A 22,960-nucleotide genomic window follows, 5' to 3' on the forward strand; every position below is an offset into this window, starting at 1 on the left:
AATTTATCATACACTTCGCCATATCATAATAAATCATACACTCCGTCTCACGATCCATTTTTTGATGCGTGGCGGCTCTGGTTCCACTATGATTTAAATGAAGCTTTTTCCTTTCAGGCCAGCAGGGGTTAATGTCAGTTTCCCTTGCTGGCTGTGTACTGCAACTGCAGAGTTGCTAGGTCAGCTGTTGTGGGTAGTAACCACTCCCACCATCATTTAAATAGTCACCTGATGCATCAGCTGACTGTCGGTGATAGAGCAATCTATTTTGACCAAGCCTGGATTAAGGAGCTCTCTGGCTGAAGTGATGAATCTGCTGGTTTCGTGGAGTTAGTCCAAGTGCCTTTCTTCTGTTGTGCGGTGCTTTGCATCAGAGAACGTTGTTAAGCTAACATTGGTGTTTTTACCTCATCTGTCTTGTGTTTGTCACTGTCCCCTGTGTTGTACCATCTGCAGTGGTAAGGCTAGCGCCCTTGACGGCCAGTGTACTAGCCAGGGCAGTGCGAGGTGACAGCAAGAGACGAGGTTCCTGACGGCGGTGGGGGGAAGGACCCGCTTAGGGCATTAGGGGAGTGCAGGGACAGGCTCAGGTTGGAGCTCAGGAGGTGTCCATCCCTCATTCCCTATTGGTAGGGCCTTCCTCTCTCCTTTACCATCCCATTGTGTTTGTGTTGAGCCGTCTGCTGGCCGACCCCCTGCTGGGTCAGTACATATCGTGTCACTTTGCCATATAATAATATATCATACCCTCCACCATATAATAATATATCAATCTCTGCCATATAATAATATACCATACTCTCCGCCATATCATAGTTTATCACAGACTCCTCCATATGATAATATATCATACCCTCCGCCATTTAACAATTGTACATCATACCCTCCGCCATATAATAATAATCATACCCTCTGCCATAATAGTAATAAATTATACAGTCCGCCATATAATTATACATCATACTCTCCACCATATAATAAATCATACCCACCCCCATATATTAAGTCATACCCTCCACCATAAAATAATAATATATCATACCCTCCGCCATATATCAGAAACTCCGCCATATAACAATATATCATAACCTTCGCCATATAATTATACATCATACCCTCCACCATATAATAAGTATACATCATATACTTGGCCATATAATATCAATAATACATCATACTCTCCACCATATTATAATAAATCATTCCCTCTGCTATATAATATCATACCCTCCACCATATAATAATTATACATCATAACCTCCAACATATAATACATCATAACTTCCGCCATATAATTATACATAATACCTTCTGCCATATCATAATAATTGTACATCATACCCTCCACCATATAATAACAATATATCATACCCTCCGCCATATCATAATATATCATACACTCTGCCATATAATATCATAACCTCTGCCATATTATACATCATACTCTACACCATATAATAACAATAGTTATACATCATAACCTCCGTCATGTAATTATACATAATACTATCTTACCTCCCGCCATATAATATAATACACTCCGTCATATAATTATAAATCATACCCTCCACCATATAATAAATCATACCCTCCACCATGTAATATACCATACTCTCGGCCATATAATAATTATACATCATACCCTCCACCATGTAACACCATATAATTATACATCATACCCTCCACCATGTAATAATAATTATACATCATACTCTCTGCCATATAATAACAGTACATCATACCCTCCACCATATAATTGTACATCATACCCTCCACCATATAATCATTATACATCATTCCCTCCACCATATAATTATACATCATACCCTCCATCATGTAATAATAATTATACATCATACCCTCCGCCATATAATAACTGTACATCATACCCTCCGCCATATAATATATCATACTCTCCGTCATATAATAATTATATATCATACCCTCAACAATGTATTACATCATACTGTCCACCATATATTAATACATCATACCCTCCGCCATATAATTATACATCATACCCTCCATCATATAATATATCATACTCTCCACCATATAATAATATATCTTGCCCTCCGCCATATATCGTACTCTCCGCCATATAATAAATCATACCCTACGCCATATAATAATTATACATCATACCCTCCGCCATACAATTCTACATCATACTCTCTGCCATATAATAACTGTACATCATGCCCTCCGCCATATAATAATTATACATCATACCCTCCGCCATATATTAATAATAAATCATACACTCTGCCATATAATTATACATCATACTCCACCATATAACTGTACATCATACCCTGTGCCATATTAATAAATCATACTCTCCGCCATATAATTATATATCATACCCTCCACCATTTAATAATTATACATCATACCCTCCACCATATAATTACTGTATATATACCCTCCATAATAATATAATTATATATCCTACCCGCCACCATTTAATAATTATACATCATACCCTCCGCCATACAATTCTACATCATACCCTCCACCATATAATAACTGTACATCATGCCCTCCGCCATATAATAATTATACATCATACTCTCAGCCATATATTAATAATAAATCATACACTCCGCAATATAATAATATATCATACTCTCAACCATATAATATATCATACACTACTAATCCACCATCACTGCCCAGTGTGGCACCTTACACCTGAGCGCACCGCCCCCCACCATACAGAGCGGCCCCCCACCATATGGCACATCCACAGCAATACCCACAGCTCTCCCACTGCTGCCCAGATCCACTAGTGACTCGGTGCCCCCCAGTGATCAGTACTCACATTAGACACCACCCGCCCCCGGTACTTGCTGGGCAGCATGTTGTCCTATACCCGGTAGTGCACGGCCGGTTACAATGGCACGCAATCACTGTGCCTCCTCTTTACTGATGACTGACAATGCCAAAACCCCTCACAGACAATACGAAGATGGCATCTGTCAGGTGGCGCTATTTGTTACCATAGAAATCGCCGGCCCCCAGTTCCCCTACACACAGCAAGCCAATGAGTCGGCCGCTTGCCGGTCGCCATGGCAACTGTGTCGCTACAAAGCGGCTGTAGAGATGTACGTGCGCATGCGCGTCAGTGTAGCGCGCATGAAGTGTGTAGCAGTGTAATTAAATGTGCGGATACAAGTGACTGTGCAGGAGGAGAGCTGTCAGGTCAGTGCGGTGTGAGCTCAGACTGAGCTGTCCTGTCACCACCTAATGGAGGGCTCTGCATTCACACTGGAAACACTCCTGGCTGCAAGGTGCCGAAAGATGGTGGCCAGTCCCCACCTGCTGTCAGTGGTGCAGCCTTCATTCTCCTGTGGAAGACGCACACAGTCGGGCATATCCACCCCGCTCTGAGGGGTCCTTCACGTGCCTCTGGTGGGTCTGATCTGAGGATCCACAGCAGAAATCCAAGGCGGACAATGGTGGATGGGCCTTCTACGCACGGCGGCCGGGCCTTCTACGCACGGCGACCGGGCCTTCTACGCATGGCGACCAAGCCTTCTACTCACGGCGACCGGGCCTTCTACTCACGGCGACCGGGCCTTCTACGCACGGCGGCCGGGCCTTCTACGCACGGCGACCAAGCCTTCTACTCACGGCGACCGGGCCTTCTACTCACGGCGACCGGGCCTTCTACGCACGGCGACCAAGCCTTCTACTCACGACGACCGGGCCTTCTACGCACGGCGACCAAGCCTTCTACTCACGGCGACCGGGCCTTCTACGCACGGCGACCAAGCCTTCTACGCACGGCGACCAGGCCTTCTACGCACGGCGGCCGGGCCTTCTACGCACGGCGACCGGGCCTTCTACGCACGGCGGCCGGGCCTTCTACGCACGGCGACCGGGCCTTCTACGCACGGCGGCCGGGCCTTCTACGCACGGCGACCGGGCCTTCTACGCACGGCAGCCGGGCCTTCTACGCACGGCGACCGGGCCTTCTACGCACGGCGGCCGGGCCTTCTACGCACGGCGACCGGGCCTTCTACGCACGGCAGCCGGGCCTTCTGCGTACCGAGGCCATGCCGTCTACGCATTGAGGCCGGGCCCGAGGATTAGCCCCAGTATCATCTGAGTCAGGCTACTTTCACACTAGCGTTAACTGCAATCCACCACAATGCGTCGTTTTGCCGAAAAAACGCATCCTGCAAAAGTGCTTGCAGGATGCGTTTTTTCCCCATAGACTAACATTAAGCGACGTATTGCGACGGATTGACACATGTCGCAACCGTCGTGCGACGGTTGCGCCGTGTTGTGGCGGACCGTCGGGACCAAAAAACGCTACATGTAACGTTTTTTGCTCCTGACGGTCCGCTTTTTCCGACCGCGCATGTACGTCCGGAACACCACCCCCACCTCCCCGCACCTCACAATGGGGCAGCGGATGCGCTGGAAAAAAGCATCCGCTGCCCCCGTTGTGCGGCGGAGACAACGCTAGCGTCGGGAACCTCGGCCCGACGCTAGTGTGAAAGTAGCCTTAATTAGAATTGTTACACGTGAAGGAAAGACAATTATGGCAGGTAAACAGGAAAGGGTTCTTTACAATAAGAGCAATCGGACAGGAATGCCAACCACAAGAGCTAGTAATGACAGTTACTATAACAACATTTAAAAAAGGTCTGGATGCTTTTTTAACAAAACATGACATTGTGAGTTATAAATAATCTAGCAATATAAAATATATAACTTTGAAGATAGGTTGAAAAAAGACCTAGGACCATCAAGTTCAACCTATGTAATTATGTGAACTGTACATTAGCAAAATGCTTGAAATGTAATTCCCTATAATATTATTTTACAAGTAACTTCCCCTTATTTTTTCTGTGTAAAGTGCTAGCTATAAACCCAATCTCGGGATTTAAAAAGTGCAAAACACTCCTGAAACACCTGTACGTTTAATCTGTATTTCTTATGGTGCCTAAGGGAAGCCATAATGATAGGCGCCTGCTTGGTAACAAGTGCAGTTATTTGCCTCTATAATGAAGTGAATTACCAATGAGGAAAGGGTTAATAATTGAGTCTTGCATCGGTAATAGCCCCTGCAGTAACCATGACAACTGTTATGACGTCATAAACAAGTGTGATAAAGAAGATTCCATAATAGAAGGCTGCGCTGCCACGATCAGCGCCATTACTGATGCGCCTGAGGACGTTGAGCTTGACCACCCCACGTAATGTGCCGACCTTGGTGAAATTTGGAGGTTCTAGCAGGGAAAGGGTTTGTCTGCTTTAGACACCCCCAGGGCATGGGAAGGTAACCGAGGGGGGTCCCCAGCACAAGATCCCCTTCTGTTACCCTCTACAAAGAGCTGCTCTCCTTTGGGAGTTCATAGAAGCACCTTTGACTTTAATGGGTGATAAATTGGGATGGGAGAAGGGGGAGGGGGTATTTCTCCTATTAGGGGTTATCCATTATGAACAATCCCTGTAACCTAAAGTCTAAATTTATGAGAGGTGGACCTGGATCTGTAAGGAAGAAATGGTTCATCCATCTGGGCAATCAGATCAACTAAATTGGGTCTAAACCAATGTGGTGACCGATATCGCAGCCAGATCTCTCCCACATCCGGTTTATCACATTTATAGTCTATATTTGTCATTCTCTGTGATTCTGGTAAAATGTACAAATGTTAAAACTTGTTACATGTGTTATATATCGGCACTAACTCTCTAAGCCTAAGGGAAGGGCGATCCTCCAGCCATGGTTTCCTAGAGGTTTCCACCATGGGGTTTTTCCTCTCCTGAGTGCTGGAGGGTGACTCTTCGTGAGTCGGGGGTTGTGTCATTTTTGGTGTCATGTGAATGAAAATAAAACTGAGAACGTTTGACACCTAATTACAATGCTTTGTGTATTTATTTTGTGTGCGTCTGTGTGATTTATTTTATTTGGGAGTCAGGGTCCATGTCACTGTGTCATAGGGCCGGACATCTGCCTGCCACAGTTTTGCCCCAGGTGTTGCTCCTGCTCTGTTGAATATCATGGAGCAGAGAAGACAAGCAAGTGTGCACTCATTATTGGAATAAGGACTTATATTACAGCAGAATTACAAGCAGCTTCCTCGCCTCATTCACACAGTGAGTATTTTGGCCAGTAATTTACATCAGTATTTGTCAGCTAAAAAAACAGGAGCAAACACTGATAAAAATAATAACTGAATGACTTTCACCTCTTCTCTGCTTTGGATCCACTCCTGGAGTCTGTTAACAAATACTAATGAAAAATATCGCCATGTAAAAGTGCTGTAAATCCTTACTGACTTCATCATTACATCGATGATAGCGCTGCAGTCAGTAACTTAGCTCAGTGACTCTGCTTGGGTTGACATTATAAGCTGCTGAGCTTACTAATTGTCTGCAGCGCAGTCGATGTGAAGTCAGCACTGCAGACAATAACAGATACCATGGGTGGCACAAGAGATTCAGCCGTGGAGCAGGGGAAAGTGTGTAAAGTACAGGGGAACAGAGATTTCACTTTCTGAATATTTAATAAAAAATGACGCATTTCGAACCAGGACTAAGAACGTTGTAAGGTTTGAAACGCGTTGGTTCACTTCAACCTTTTGCAAAGTTTGTATATTTTTCAAGTTTTTAATGGATTAAATTAAAAAATTATATTCTGGAAGCTGGATCCTTTACCGTTCTTGGACTTGTTTTCTTTTTTTAATACTACAAAAATTGAGGTGTGTTGAATTTTTGAAATCTTGTGTGTGTTTTATTTGCAGTATTCCCCCATACACTTTAATGAGATGCCAAATATTCACATATAAAAAATTCATACGGGTTTTTATTACATTTCAGCAGCAAAAAAATGGATGTAATCCACATGCACACATAACATTATCAATAAAACATTATCAAAGCTCACAGCAAACAGGAAGTTTACAAAACAGTAATTTTAGTTAAAAAATTATATTCAAAAAGAAGAGTGAAACTGAAAAAAATGCAATAAAAACATGTAAAAAAAACACTCACAAGGCAACGAAGAAACACAAATAACCTAATCTGGCAAGTTGAAGAATGAAGTTCTGCAGGAAATCTACAGCGTCAAAATCTCACCAAATACTCATCGTAGAAACATAGCCTTAGAGGGTAATTTCACTGATTGTGAGACGGGAGATGAGAGACAAGTCTGCTGCCAATGGGAGAGAATTTGTGGTCTAAATTATGAGATTGGCCAGCTAAGAAAAAAGCGCACAAAAAATCCCAAAGCAAAATATTTTGATATGATATCTTGAAGAATACTAAGGAATATAGGGGTGTCCTTTGTCAGTGATCCTCGTGGTCAGTGTGGTTACAGAGAACATGACTTGCTCTTGAATCCGGACGGCTGTTATACCCTGCAGTAACTGACAATCCAGTTATGAATAAGCGCTGTATTGTGAGCGGCAGCAAGAGCCGTAGTCATGGTCCACATAGGTGTCTGCTTTAGCGTGCCCTGACCATCTGCATCACGTATATACAGTCCCACTGTCACTTGCATGGTTCTCAGAGGCCTCCCTTAGGGTACGTGTCCACGTTCAGGATGGCCGGCGGTTTGGACGGAGTGGCAAACCAGCTCCGCCCCCTTCTGTAGACGCGATGATGCCGGATGTGTTCATTGCACACATCCGGCATCATTGCACCCCACACATAAGGGCCCTGTGTTTTACCTTGCGGCGGCGCAGCGTCGCCGCAAGGTAAACGGACATGCTGCGATCTAAAAAGACGTGCCGCATTTCCGGAATCACAGGGCCGCCGGTTGCATGTTACCATGCATAGTGGAGACGGGATTTCATAAAATCCCCTCCACTATGCTGTAACATCTGGACAATGCGTGTTTGACGCTGTGGCTCTGCGCAGCGTCAAACACGCAGCGTTTCCTGAACGTGGAAACATACCTTAGATGCAGGGACACTTCTTCACATAAAGAGACAGAGTCCAATATCAACTTAAAACGTAGAAGTTTTCTTGTTTCCAATCGCCACACGTCCACATCAGTTACAGCATCAGCACAGAATTCTGCACAGTTCATATCCTTCGCTTTCCCTGTGCTCTTTCCTATGTCCTTTAGGTTGTACACGGTTTGTCCCATCTTGACGAGTACTGCAGCGTCCTCCCTGTTCACCTTCACTACGATCAGGGTTCCCTTGTCCGTTTCGCGCCAGACATAAGGGCATCTGCCCAAGTACAAACTGCCACATTTTGGAGCAACCTGTGTTTCTGTTCTGCGGTGACTTCTGCTCTCACTTCTGCTGTCCTGCTGCTCTCACTTCTGCTGTCCTGGATGACTGGGCTTCACACTTAATGTTACGTGGCCCACTGCTTAGCTTGGGGCTCCCAGGCCCAGCTGACCTGCCTGGGCTCCCTAGCCTAACTGACCCAAAACCAGGAAATCTTCCTGTCTTACCCACAGTCGGCCTCTCCTAAGTTAACTGCTACTGTTCCTGAGTTCCTATCTCTAATCTCATTGTGCTATAATGCTCCCCTCTAGTAGCTAACCCAGACTCTTAAGGTACCTTCACACGAAGCGACGCTGCAGCGATAGCGACAACGATGCCGATCGCTGCAGCGTCGCTGTTTGATCGCTGGGGAGCTGTCACACAGACCGCTCTCCAGCGACCAACGATGCCGAGGTCCCCGGGTAACCAGGGTAAACATCGGGTTGCTAAGCGCAGGGCCGCGCTTAGTAACCCGATGTTTACCCTGGTTACCAGCGTAAAAGTAAAAAAAACAAACAGTACATGCTCACCTGCGCGTCCCCCAGCGTCTGCTTCCTGACACTGACTGAGCTCCGGCCCTAACAGCACAGCGGTGACGTCACCGCTGTGCTTTCACTTTCACTTTAGGGCCGGCGCTCAGTAAGTGTCAGGAAGCAGACGCAGGTGAGCATGTACTGTTTGTTTTTTTTACTTTTACGCTGGTAACCAGGGTAAACATCGGGTTACTAAGCGCAGCCCTGCGCTTGGTAACCCGATGTTTACCCTGGTTACCAGTGTAAAACATCGCTGGTATCGTTGCTTTTGCTTTCAAACACAACGATACACGGCGATCGGACGACCAAATAAAGTTCTGGACTTTATTCAGCGACCAGCGACATCACAGCAGGATCCTGATCGCTGCTGCGTGTCAAACTAAACGATATCGCTAGCGAGGATGCTGCAACGTCACGGATCGCTAGCGATATCGTTACAAAGTCGTTTCGTGTGAAGGTACCTTTAGAGTTGCTTAAAATGTACAGAAACTAGCCAATACCCGAACGCCATTTTTTTTTCGACCAAAATTTAGAAATTTTAAGGTAAGCAACAGTTTAATAAAGAGACGCAAGTCTCCTTTAGGAGCCTCTAAAAGCCAGCAATGGTCTTTGTCCAGCACCGGACAATGTAAAGTGCTAACAAATATATATGCCCAAACAATTTGTGAACAGACATATATGCTGACAAGGGACAACTGAACACTGGACTGGACATGGTTGCTGACTGGTGTGTCTGTGCAACTGCAGGTTGTGGGGAAGAGGCATCAGCGCCTCCCTTCCTGGACAGCAAATTGGGATGGTACAAGTACATAAAGCACCAATCCGGAGTTACTTCATTGATGCAAGAAATGCAATTTGTAAAACAGTAAGAGACCTACATAGTGTCCTGATGGCACCGAAAAATGCTATGTTGATGTCGCGCCCCTGAGGGTCCAGTCGCCACCGAGGTACTGTACCACATCCAAAGGTGCGGTGCCCCAACTCTCTGGTAAGGAGGGGACACTATTCAGAACCCAAACACTAGCACCCAACACCAGACCTCCCCAGGCCAGGGAGGGATTAGGTAGAAGGTGTGGGTGTAGAGTGAGGAGTTGTCATGGGAGACAGGAGGGAGGAGGCATTCAGTTGGTGAGAGGAGAAGTGGAGCAGAGCAGATGTGTGGGTCTGAAGCTCTTGACAGTTTGAGTGAGAAGTTGGAGCAGGGGACTGGAGCTGTGAGGAGCTCTTCCCAGGACGGGAGAGAGAGAGAATAGAAGAAAGAAAGGAGAGAAGCTCCCAGAAGGAACGAAGGGGTCCTAGGGGCACTGGAAATGTGGAAACCACTCGTGGGGCCCGCATCCACGCTGATCATCACCAGGTGGAGGGATCAGGTCACAGTGGGGGATCCGGCCCCTGATCTAGTGGAGGAACTACAGGTCCCACCTAAGAACCCGGAGGCTGTTGTGACTGCAAGTGCAACGGCCACATGCATCTATCTAAAGGTAGATACAGAGGGCCCAGGGGACAGTGAGGATGTCACCAGACAGGACCCGCGACTACCAGCTTGGGACATTGGGTGTGACGCACAGGGCAGGAGAGGCGAGAACCAGCGAAGAGAGTCGGCCAGGAAAAGGCATACTAATGGGGTTCTGGACAAGCGCCCCAAGTTACTGGAGATTTGGCTAGACCACTGACCTGGAGGACACAGCACCCCGGCTGGAGAATAACATCTGAAATGTGAGTAAAATGTGAAGACTGCACCTTGCTGTGTCCTCTCCCTTTATTGCGTCATTTACCCTGCACTACTTCCATTATCACCATCTTTTACATCATAAGTGCCCTGGGACTTAGCTCTACCTGTGGAGAGCAGAACCATCTCAGCTGCATCACCATCAGCCCCAGCGGTCTCTTTAAGCAGCGTCGGCTATCCCTGGCCGAATACCACAAGTGGCCTCACAAACAATTCCCCAATCTCCCCATAAACTTTATTTCCCATTTCACTCATCCCTTTTATTACACGCCCAGGGCCATGGACCTGGTCACCACTGCCATGACCACCCCTTTAAGAACCATCCGACCTTGTTCCAAGTGCCCTACGGCCCTAGCGGGTGTCGCATTGACAGCATGGAATCTCATTTATTTAGGAAACTTTATTGAAAGGTTTGTTTTCCTCTTAATACAGTACATTGCAATCATCATATTGTATATCACTGTGTACTTACAATTGCTCATTTTGCTTTTCTACCCAGCTAATTCTTCTCTTTTCCATTAGCTTTATATCACGTGATGTAGAATTGTAGTTCTAATGATGACTCATGCAGGGAAGAGAGGCTTCCTGTTTCTACATAGAGCTTGGAGGGATTCAGCCAGTCTGTTTTTACTCACGTGATGTCATAGACCTAATAGAAAAGGAAATAATTAACTGGAAAGAAGGGGAAATGAAGGGCAGAAGGGAAAAATGAGCAATTGTAAGTACACAGTGCCGTATAACCCCTTTCTGACATCGGACGTAATATCCCGTCGAGGTGGTATGGGCCCGTATGACCACCGACGGGATAGTACATCATCACCTATCAGCCACACTCACGGGGTGAGCGCGGCCGATCGGGGCCGGGTGTCAGCTGACTATCGCAGACCGCTCCTGGCACATTAACCCCCGGCACACTGTGATCAAACATGATCGCAGCGTTCCGGCGGCATAGAGAAGCATCGCGCAGGGAGGGAGGTCCCTGAGACCCTCGGAGCAACGCGATGTGATCACGTTGCTCCGAGGGTCTCTTACCTCCTCCTCCCTGCAGGCCCGGATCAAAAATGGCTGCTGGGGGCCTTCCAGGTCCTGCAGGGAGGTGGCTTCCAAGCGCTTGCTCAGAGCAGGCGCCGGGAAGCCTCCCTGCTGTGCCTGTCAGATTGCTGATCTGACACAGTGCACAGCAGTGTCAGATCAGCAATCTGACCCTATATAGTCATGTCCCCCCTGGGACAAAGTAAAAAAAAAAATTATTTACACCTCTAAAAAAAAAAAAAAAAAAAAAAATCCTAAATAAAGAAAAAAACATTTATATTGTTCCAATAAATACTTTTCTTTATCTAAATAAAAAAAAAAAAAACAATCAAAATACACATTAAGGCTGTGTTCACACGTTGCAGATTATTCGCGTTTTTTTCGCGTTTTTCCCTATAAAAACGCTATAAAACCGCAAATAATCTGCTTATATTATGCATCCTATCATTTTTAATGAATTCTGCACTTTTTGTACACATGATGCGTTTTTTTCCGCGGTAAAAATGCATCGCGGTAAAAAACGCAGCATGTTCATTAATTTTGCGGTTTTTTTTGCGGATTTCCCACTTAAAATGCATTGGGAAATGTCCGGAAAAAAACGCATCAAAACGCGGTAAAAACGCGCAAAAAACGCATGCGGTTTTCTAGCAGATTTCTTGCAGAAAATTTCAGGTTTTCCTCAGGAATTTTCTGCAAGAATTCCTGAACGTGTGCACATAGCCTTAGTATCGCCGCGTCTGTAACGAACCGACCTGTAAAACTGTCCCCCTAGTTAACCGTAACAGTGATCACCGTAAAAAAAGAAACGAGGCAAGAAACTACGCTTTTATTATCATACCGCCAAACAAAAAGTGGAATAACACGCGATCAAAAAGACCGATATAAATAACCATGGTACAGCTGAAAACGTCATCTTGTCCTGCAAAAAACGAGCCACCATACAGCATCATCAACGAAAAAATAAAAAACTTATCGTCCTCAGAATAAAGCGATTCAAAAATAATTATTTTATATATAAAAAAGTTTTTATCGTATAAAAGCGCCAAAACATAAAAAATATAAATGAGGTATCGCTGTAATCGTACTGACCCGAAGAATAAAACTGCTTTATCAATTTTACCAAACGTGGAACGGTATAAGCGCCCCCCCAAAAGAAATTCATGAATAGCTGGTTTTTGTTCATTCTACCTCACAAAAATCGGAATAAAAAGCGATCAAAAAAGTCAAGTGCCTGAAAATGGTACCAATAAAAACGTCAACTCGTCCCGCAAAAAACAAGACCTCACATGACTCTGTGGACCAAAATATGGAAAAATTATAGCTCTCAAAATATGGAGACGCAAAAACTATTTTTTGCAATAAAAAGCATCTTTTAGTGTGTGACGGTACCAATCATAAAATTCCGCCAAAAAAAAACCCGCTATAAAAGTAAATCAAACCCCCCTTCATCACCCCCTTAGTTAGGGAAAAAATAATACAATTTTAAAAAATGTATTTATTTCCATTTTTTTCCATTAGGGTTAGGGTTGGGGCTAAAGTTAGGGTTTAGGTTGTGGCTAAAGTTAGGGTTAGGGTTGGGGCTAAAGTTAGTGTTGGGGCTAAAGTTAGGGTTTGGATTACATTTACAGTTGGGATTAGGTTGGGATTAGGGTTAGCGGTGTGTTTGGGTTTCAGTTAGAATTGGGGGGTTTCCACTGTTTAGACACATCAGGGGCTCTCCAAACGCAACATGGCATCCGATCTCAATTCCAGCTAACTGCGTTGAAAAAGTAAAACAGTGCTCCTTCCCTCCCGTGCGCCCAAATAGGGGTTTACCCCAACATATGGGGTATCAGCGTACTCAGGACAAATTGGACAACAACTTTTAGGGTCCAATTTCTCCTGTTACCCTTGGGAAAATACAAAACTGGGGGGCTAAAAAATAATTTTTGTGGAAAAAAAAAGAATTTTTATTTTCACGGCTCTTCTTTATAAACTGTAGTGAAACACTTGGGGGTGCAAAGTTCTCACAACACATCTAGATAAGTTCCTTGGGGGGTCTAGTATCCAATATGGGGTCACTTGTGGGGGGTTTCTACTGTTTAGGTACATCAGGGGCTCTGCAAATGCAACGTGACATCTGCAGACCAATCCATCTAAGTCTGCATTCCAAACGGCGCGCCTTCCCTTCTGAGCACTGCCATGAGCCCAAACAGTTCCCCCCCCCCCGCATATTGGGTATCAGCGTACTCAGGACAAATTGGACAACAACTTTTAGGGTCCAATTTCTCCTGTTACCCTTGGGAAAATGCAAAACTGGGGGGCTAAAAAATAATTTTTGTGGAAAAAAAAAGAATTTTTATTTTCACGGCTCTGCTTTATAAACTGTAGTGAAACACTTGGAGGTTCAAAGTTTTCACAACAGATCTAGATAAGTTCCTTAGGAGGTCTACTTTCCAGAATGGTGTCATTTGTGGGGGGTTTCAATGTTTAGGCACATCAGGGGCTCTCCAAACGCGACATGGCGTCCCATCTCAATTCCAGTTAATTTTGCATTGAAAAGTCAAATGGCGCTCCTTCCCTTCCGAGCTCTGCCATGCGCCCAAACAGTGGTTTACCCCCACATATGGGGTATCAGCGTACTCAGGACAAATTGAGCAACAACTTTTGGGGTCCAGTTTCTTCTGTTACCCTTGGGAAAATAAAAAAATGGGGGCGAAAAATCTTTTTTGTGAAAAAATATTATTTTTTATTTTTACAGCTCTACATTATAAACTTCTGTGAAGCACTTGGTGGGTCAAAGTGCTCACCACACATCTAAATAAGTTCCTTAGGGGGTCTACTTTCCAAAATGTTGCTACTTGTGGGGGGTTTTAATGTTTAGGCACATCAGGGGCTCTCCAAACGCGACATGGCGTCCCATCTCAATTCCAGTCAATTTTGCATTGAAAAGTCAAATGGCGCTCCTTCCCTTCTGAGCTCTGCCATGCGCCTAAACAGTGGTTTACCCCCACATATAGGGTATCAGCGTACTCAGGACAAATTGGAAAACTTTTGGGGTCCAATTTCTCCTGTTACCCTTGGTAAAATAAAACAAATTGGAGCTGAAGTAAATTTTTTGTGAAAAAATGTGAAATGTTCATTTTTTTTTTAAACATTCCAAAAATTCCTGTGGAACTCCTGAAGGGTTAATAAACTTCTTGAATGTGGTTTTGAGTACCTTGAGATGTGCAGTTTTTAGAATGGTGTCGCACTTGGGTATTTTCTATCATATAGACCCCTCAAAGTGACTTCAAATGTGATGTGGTCCCTAAAAAAATGGTGTTGTAAAAATGAGAAATTGCTGGTCAACTTTTAACCCTTATAACTCCCTAACAACAAAATTTTTTGTTGTGCGGATGTAAAGTAGACATGTGGGAAATGTTACTTATTAAGTATTTTGTGTGACATATCTCTGTGATTTTAATTGTAGAAAAATTCAAAGTTGGAAAATTGTGAAATTTTCCAAATTTTTGTCAAATTTCCGTTTTTTCCACAAATAAGCGCAGGTAATATCAAATAAATTTTACCACTACCATGAAGTACAATATGCCACGGGAAAACAATGTCAGAATCATCAGGATCCGTTGAAGCTTTCCAGAGTTATAACCTCATAAAGGGACAGTGGTCAGAACTGTAAAAATTGGCCCGGTCATTAACGTGCAAACCACCCTTGGGGGTCAAGGGGATAATATGATGATAGCAATATATTAAGAGGAGTGCGTTTTAAAACTTAGTTTATCTCAGTTGACACATTTTGTGCTGCCGTCAGATATTATAACTTCTAGAGTTTATTTAGGTGTCTGGTTCATGTAGGAAACTGGGCTCATAAGATGTTTCTCTTCAAGAACTGCAATGGGAAATCATATCTGTCCCCTTATATGGATACATTTTGGTCAATGATTTTTAAATGATTTTTGTAATTTTTTTGGTCACAATGTACATTTATACCATAAGTGTGGTTTTTGGTTGAAAGGATTGAAAAAGATCAACATTTTCCAACTTCTACTAATTTGACAGTGAAAAGTGGACAGCATTATGATGCCACACGGATTGCGTCAATTTATCTATAAAAAAGCTGGACATGTGAGCACGCCCATACACTATAATGAGTACTTGTTTATAATGGATAGAACACTATGAGAATATTGGATGAGTGAAAATGATCTAATATTTCTTTACTCTATCTGATACTCATCATCGATTACAAGCTGTTAATAGCCAACAGCTGCATTCACAATTTTACAGAATAAATAGCAGTAATCTGCCAGCAGTAATTTCTGACTCCGTGCCTTGGGGTTTAGATTATTGATACTTAGAATAGGCCAGTATTATCAGATCAGTGGGGCTCTTCACACCCCATAAAGATCAGCACAAGTGCTGTTAGAGTGAGTCAGAGCACTTGTGCAAGCACGACAACCTGTGTCAGACTGGGGTGACAAGCGCCCACCAATAACATTGACTTTGGGGGGCCCACTTTTCACCTGCATGCAAATATTATACTACCTTCGATCACAAATTTACCTCTATCTCTATATAATAATAACAGCGTGGTTAATGAATGATGAGATACTGCTTTTTTTCTGTACAGAGTGAATCAAGTAAATTATGCCAAGTACTGCCCATACAGTGGGGTTGGGGGCCCAGGTCTGCACAGGGGCCCACTGGGGGATTCCCCTGTTATGCTGTGGGCCAGTCCGAGCCTGATTAGAGATACACCTGTAGATATATTTTACTGCACACCTGAAACACACTGCTTCTTAGTGCAGCATCATGGGAAAGTCTAAAGAAATCAGCCAAGATATCAGGAAGAGAATTGAGGACTTGCACAAGTCTGGTTCATCCTTGGGTACAATTTTGTTCATCTGTACAAACAAGATGGGAATGTCCTACTATCATACCGCTAAGGAAGGAGACTGGTTCTGTGTCCCAGAGATGAACGTGCTTTGGTCTGACATGTGCATATCAACCCAAGGACAAAAGCAAAAGACCTTGTGAAGATGATGGCGGAAGTTGGCAAGATTGTGTCAATATCCACAGTGAAACGAGTACTGTATCAACAAGGGCTGAAAGGCCACTCTGCCAGGAAGAAGCCATTACTCCAAAAGAAACATAAAAAAGCCAGATTAATGTTTGCAAGTGCACACAGGAACAAAGACCTGAATTTTTGGAGACGTCCTGTGGTCTGATGAAACTAAAATTAAACTTTTTGGGCATAATGACCATCGTTACATTTGAAGGAAAAAGGGAGAAGCTTGGAAGCCTAAGAACACCATCCCAACTGTGAAACAGGGGGAGGGGGGTCACAGCATCATGCTCTGGGGTTGTTGTGCTACAAGAGGGACTGGAGCACTTCACATAATATAGGGTGGGACATTTATATGGATACACATAAATAAAATGGGAATGGTTGGTGATATCAATTTCCTGTTTGTGGCACAATAGTATATGGGAGGGGGGAAACTTTTCAAGATGGATGGTGACCATGGCGACCCTATTGAAGTTGGCCATGTTGGATCCAACTTTACTTTTTTCAATGGGAAGAGGGTCATGTGACACATCAAACTTATTGAGAATTTCACAAGAAAAACAATGGTGTGCTTGGTTTTAACATATCTTTATTGTTTCATGAGTTATTTACAAGTTTATGACCACTTATAAAATGTGTTCAAAGTGCTGCCCATTGTGTTGGATTGTCAATGCAACCCTCTTCTCCCACTCTTGACACACTGATAGCAACACCGCAGAAGAAATGCTAGCACAGGCTTGTAGTATCCGTTGTTTCAGATGCTGCACATCTCGTATCTTCACAGCATTGACAATTGCCTTACGATATGAGATGTGCAGCATCTGAAACAATGTATACTGGAAACCTGTGCTAGCATTTCTTCTGCGGTGTTGCTATCAGTGTGTCAAGAGTGGGAGAAGAGGGTTGCATTGACAATCCAACACAATGGCCAGCACTTTGAACACATTTTAAACTTGTAAATAACTCATGAAAGAATAAAGTTACATTATACAGATTATGTGTTAATACTGAAGCAACATCTGAAGACATCAGCCATTAAGTTAGGCGGAAATGGGTCTTCCAAATGGATAATAACCTGAAGCATGCTGCCAAGATAGTAACAAAGTGGCTTAAGGATAATAAAGTCAATGTTTTGGAGTGGCCATCACAAAGCCCTGATCTCAATCTTATTGAAAATTCTTTGGCAAAGCTGAAAAGGCAGGTGCGAGCAAGGCGACCTACAAATCCAGATCAGTTACACCAGTAGTTTTGTCAGGAGGAATGGGCCCAAATTCCGACCAACTATTGTGAGAAGCTTGTGGAAGGATATCCCAAATGTTTGACCCAAGTAATTTAGTGTAAGGGCAATGGTACCAAATACTAATGAAATGTATGTAAACTTTTGACTTTGCAGTAATAAAAATGCCTTAAAACATTCTCTCTCTCACTCTCATTATTCTGGCATTTGGCAAATAATAATTATGGTAATACTAATTGACCTAAAACGAGAAAAGTTTATTCTGATTTCATGTTGGATATTGAGACAAACATGCATTTGTGTCTTTTTATATAGTGTATGTAAACTTTTTGTGATATACAGTATATTTATATATACTAAAGCTATTGGGGGGGTGGGTTGTTCCATAGCTTCTGTGTGGTTTTACGACATTTATCTGCCATGTTGTTTTTTTTCTGCTATTGAGTTACAACATTGTGCTCCTGTAAGAGTGGTGGACTATAATATTGTGTTCTTGCCCGTGAAGTAACCAATCGCGTTATAATATAGTGTGAACAATGTTCTGCATCTTTTATATATATGGTAAAGTGTAATGCATAACTAATAAGTTTAGTGTACAGTGTAGGATTTAGACATATAGTAATATACACTGCTCAAAAAAATAAAGGGAACACTAAAATACCACATCCTAGATGTCTCTGAATGAAATATTCTAGTTGCAAATTTTTATTCATTGCATAGTGGAATGTGTTCAGAACAATAAAACATAACAATTATCAATGTAAATCAAAATGAATATCCCATGGAGGTCTGGATTTGGAATGATACTCAAAACAACTGAATCAACCCTAAATCTCCTAGCACAAATAAGACAAACTGGTCCGAACCATCAATACTGGCAATTTGTATGCCAGTCTGGATGTAGGATGCGCCAAACTCACTAAATGGCAAGTACCTTACAATTACTTTGGTGCATCTTTCAGCTGCAGTGTCGCTACTGAGGGACTAGCACACATTTCTGTTGTAATTTACACCACTTTTATATTTGAAGCATATTTTTAGTGCTTATTTCATCACTTCTAGCCAAAAAGAGGTTTTAATGGTTTATTATTACATTTTGTGTTGGCTTTTTAATGGCATGTTCCAAATTTAGTTTGTTTCAACTCTATTCATTAATGAAGAAACCACAAGAAGTTTATAAAGCAAAAATGCTGGCTAAACGATCAAAAAGACATCTGGGCATCTTTTGAGCCTTCCCATTGACGTGTACTATAAACTGCAGAACATCTTCAGAGCTGAACACACCATTAGAATCGTCAATGCACTTCTGTAAACCACTTGTCTTCTTTAGAAACCTGATGTGGTTAAAAGACATTCAAAAGACTGATCATAAGAACAGCACATCATTATACACAAACTAGATGGTGGCCCGATTCGAACGCATCGGGTATTCTAGAATATGTATGTAGTTTACAGCCACGTACTATATAGAACAGCGACGTAGTATATAGCACAGCCACATAGTACACTGCCCAGCCACATAGTATATAGCACAGACACGTAGTATATTGCCCAGCCACGTAGTATATTGCACAGCCACGTATATATAGCACAGCCACGTATATATAGCACAGCCACGTATATAGCACAGCCACGTATATAGCACAGCCACGTAGTATATAGCAGAGAGATGTAGTATATAACACTGCCCATGCAGTATATAACACAGGCCATGTAGTATAGAGCACAGCGATGTAGTATATTGCCACGTAATATATACCACAGCCATGTAGTATATAGCACAGCCCATATAGTATATAGCACAGAGATGTAGTATATAACACAGCCCACGCAGTATGTAACACAGCCCATGTAGTATCTTACACAGCCCATGTAGTATATAGTAATGTGGGAACCATATCCCTGTTAAAAAAAAGAATTAAAATAAAAAATAGTTATATACTCACCTTCTGGAGCCCCCAGATCCAGCCAAGGCGTTTACCGATGCTCCTCGCGACACTCCGGTCCCAAGAGTGCATTGCGGTCTCGCGAGATGATGACGTAGCGGTCTCACGAGACGGCTACGTCATCATCTCGCGAGACCGCAATGCATGGACTGGTCGCCGGAACGTCGCGAGGAGTGGGAAAGGCCTCGGCTGGATCCGGGGGCCCACGGAAGGTGAGTATATAATGATTTTTTAAATTATTTTTAACATTAGATCTTTTTACTATTGATGCCGCATAGGCAGCATCAGTAGTAAAAAGTTGGTCACACAGGGTTAATAGCAGCGTTAACGGAGTGCGTTACTCCGCGGCATAACGTGGTCTGTTAACGCTGCCATTAACTCTGTGTGAGCGCTGACTGGGGGGAGTGTGGACTGCGCGCACTGACTGCGGGGAGTAAGGAGCGACCATTTTGCTGCCGGACTGTGCCCGTCGCTGATTGGTCGTGGCTGTTTTGCCGCAACCAATCAGCGACTTGGGATTTCCGTGACAGAAAGAAAGACAGAAAGACAGAAGTTACCCTTAGACAATTATATAGTAGATGGCCACTTAGCTTTTTCTGGGTGTGTTTTTAAGCAGGTTTCGGGGCAGACCCACCTGAAAAAAGATTCTGCACTCACATCCCCTACTGGTGCCTAGAGAACCCTAATTACATCTTTGATTAAACTTCAGTGTCTGCAGAAAGGAGGAAACAATTAAAATACTAAAGTACGATTTGTATAGGGGGCTATACTGTATATCCATTACACGGCTATGTGCTTAGCTTATACTGTCAATTGGGCTGACATACTCCCTTTAAGGCTGGATTCACACATGCATTTGACTCATCTGTGTTCTGTCCGTTTTTTCCTCGGACAGCGCACTGACCCATAGAGTTTCAATGATCTATAAAGCCGCATCCTTGTCTCTGATCTGTGCAAAATACAAGGGCAGATACAGACGTCCAGGAGACACTGTCCGTGTTTGAACAGTGGTGCACAGACTGGCTCTGGGCCTCCTGTCCCAAACTTGACAGTCTCATGGGCATATACAAAGCTGTCATTTTCGGGCCAGGAGATTCGTAAGGCCATGTTAACACGTTCAGTATTTGGTCAGTTTTTTACATCAGTGTTTTTAAGCCAAAACCAGGAGTGGGACAATCAGAGGAAAACTATAATAGAAACACGTCACCATTTCTGTATTTATCACCCACTCCTGGTTTTGGCTTACCAATTCTGAGGTAAAATACTGATAAAACACTGAACGTGTGCATATTGCCTAACCAGTCCATGCGTTGCAGTCGAACCCTGATACACTGATGTGTGACTGATGCCTAGGTAGGGCCCCACAGAACGGCATTGGAGCCGCAAAAGCCAGCATGTGCCACTGCCGTGTTTTAAACTAAATGTTCAATGACTGCACAATTATGCAGGTAAACAGCAGGTTTACCAGCAAAACTGAGCGGCCATTAAACAATACATTTATAAACTGCAGCATCTACGTGTTTCGATGGTTTTTGGACGCATTCATGACACCCCATGTGGCGTTTCCCTTGAGGCCTCATTGAACACTACATTGGTGTCACAGGTCCTCTTACCTTGACATGTTTGTATGTAAATCTTCCATCTTTCCACACATTAGGCCCTTTATTAATGCACACATCTCTTCTCTCAGTTCACCATGGTGATTGATGGGGAGTAGAGATCTAGACCACGCAGACCGGTGAGCATAAAGCAGATGCCAGACGTATTTGCTCAGAGGTGACTAACGCTAAGCACACATATTACTTCCAATATACTGGGCAGAACAAGCACACGTACTCCGCCAAAGCTACGGCTGCCGATGGCGTCTCTAAGGCACAGAGACACTGCACAATAAGGAGTGACTTTGCTTCTTTACAGCACAAGAAGTCATTCATCGCTCATTTAACGTCCCACTTTCACAGCCAGTGCAGACTGTATAGGGACACACAATTGCTCGGTCCCATACAGATTGTACGTTGTTGGTATGAGGAGATACTCTATGCTCCCATTAATGACTATCTAGGCCCACCTCAAAGATGTGATCAGAAAACGAGCGAGCAGTTGCTTGTTTCTCACTGCTCATGGCCATGGTTACTCATGCCAATGATTGAGGATGCTCGCTCAGTGATTAAAGGTACCGTCACATTTAGCGATGCTGCAGCGATCTAGACAACGATGCCGATCGCTGCAGCGTCGCTGTGTGGTCGCTGGAGAGCTGTCACACAGACAGCTCTCCAGTGACAAACAATGCCGAAGTCCCCGGGTAACCAGGGTAAACATCGGGTTACAGGGCCGCGCTTAGTAACCCGATGTTTACCCTGGTTACCAGTGTAAATATAAAAAAAAAACAAACACTACATACTTACATTCCGGTGTCTGTCGAGTCCCCCGGCGTTCTGCTTCCCTGCACTGTAAGCGCCGGCCGTAAAGCAGAGCGGTGACGTCACCGCTGTGCCCTGCTTTACGGCCAGCCGCCGCTGACACAGTGCAGGGAAGCAGAACGCCGGGGGACGCGACAGACATCGGAATGTAAGTATGTAGTGTTTGGTTTTTTTTACATTTACAATGGTAACCAGGGTAAATATCGGGTTACTAAGCGCGGCCCTGCGCTTAGTAACTCGATGTTTACCCTGGTTACCAGTGAAGACATCGCTGAATCGGCGTCACACACGCCAATCCAGCGATGTCAGCGGGTGATCCAGCGACGAAATAAGGTGCTGGCCTTCTAGCTCTGACCAACGATGTCACAGCAGGATCCTGATCGCTGCTGCGTGTCAAACACAATGATATCGCTATCCAGGACGCTGCAACGTCACGGATCGCTAGCGATATTGTTGTTAAGTATTTCAGTGTGAAGGTACCTTAAGGCCTTTAGACCTGCTGGTCTGGGCCTGGTGACTACCCATGCCAGAGGTGAAGTCAGCCTTCTACAGATATTTCTATTTAGTTTGGCAAAAGGCCAAGTGTTCCACAGCTGACCTATTCCCATACCTCCCCTCCCCTCCCCCCCCCCCCCCCGATATACTTTATCACAAGCCCACCAGCAACGGCAGATATACCTGCAGGCAGTGTCGGACTGGGATGCGAAGGGACCACCAGTAACATTGACTTTGGTTGGGGGTCCACTTTTCACCTGCATACAAATATTACACTACCCCTG

At 44.0% G+C, this 22,960-nt stretch overlaps 1 protein-coding gene across 2 annotated transcripts in view; it reads right to left on the reverse strand.

Moving 5' to 3' along the window:
• LRRC49 (leucine rich repeat containing 49) overlaps nt 1-3,084 on the reverse strand; it is a 296,862-nt gene extending 293,778 nt beyond the window's left edge. Inside the window, exon 1 of one of the 2 annotated variants that reach the window (XM_077263871.1) lies at nt 3,003-3,084. In XM_077263871.1, coding sequence (XP_077119986.1) covers nt 3,003-3,005 — 3 coding nt within the window. In that variant the 5' untranslated portion in view covers nt 3,006-3,084. The other variant, XM_077263870.1, reaches the window with a different exon arrangement.
• Nucleotides 3,085-22,960: the final 19,876 nt, after the last annotated feature.

The sequence above is a fragment of the Ranitomeya variabilis genome, chromosome 5 (assembly GCF_051348905.1).
Source record: "Ranitomeya variabilis isolate aRanVar5 chromosome 5, aRanVar5.hap1, whole genome shotgun sequence".
Lineage (NCBI taxonomy): Eukaryota > Metazoa > Chordata > Amphibia > Anura > Dendrobatidae > Ranitomeya > Ranitomeya variabilis.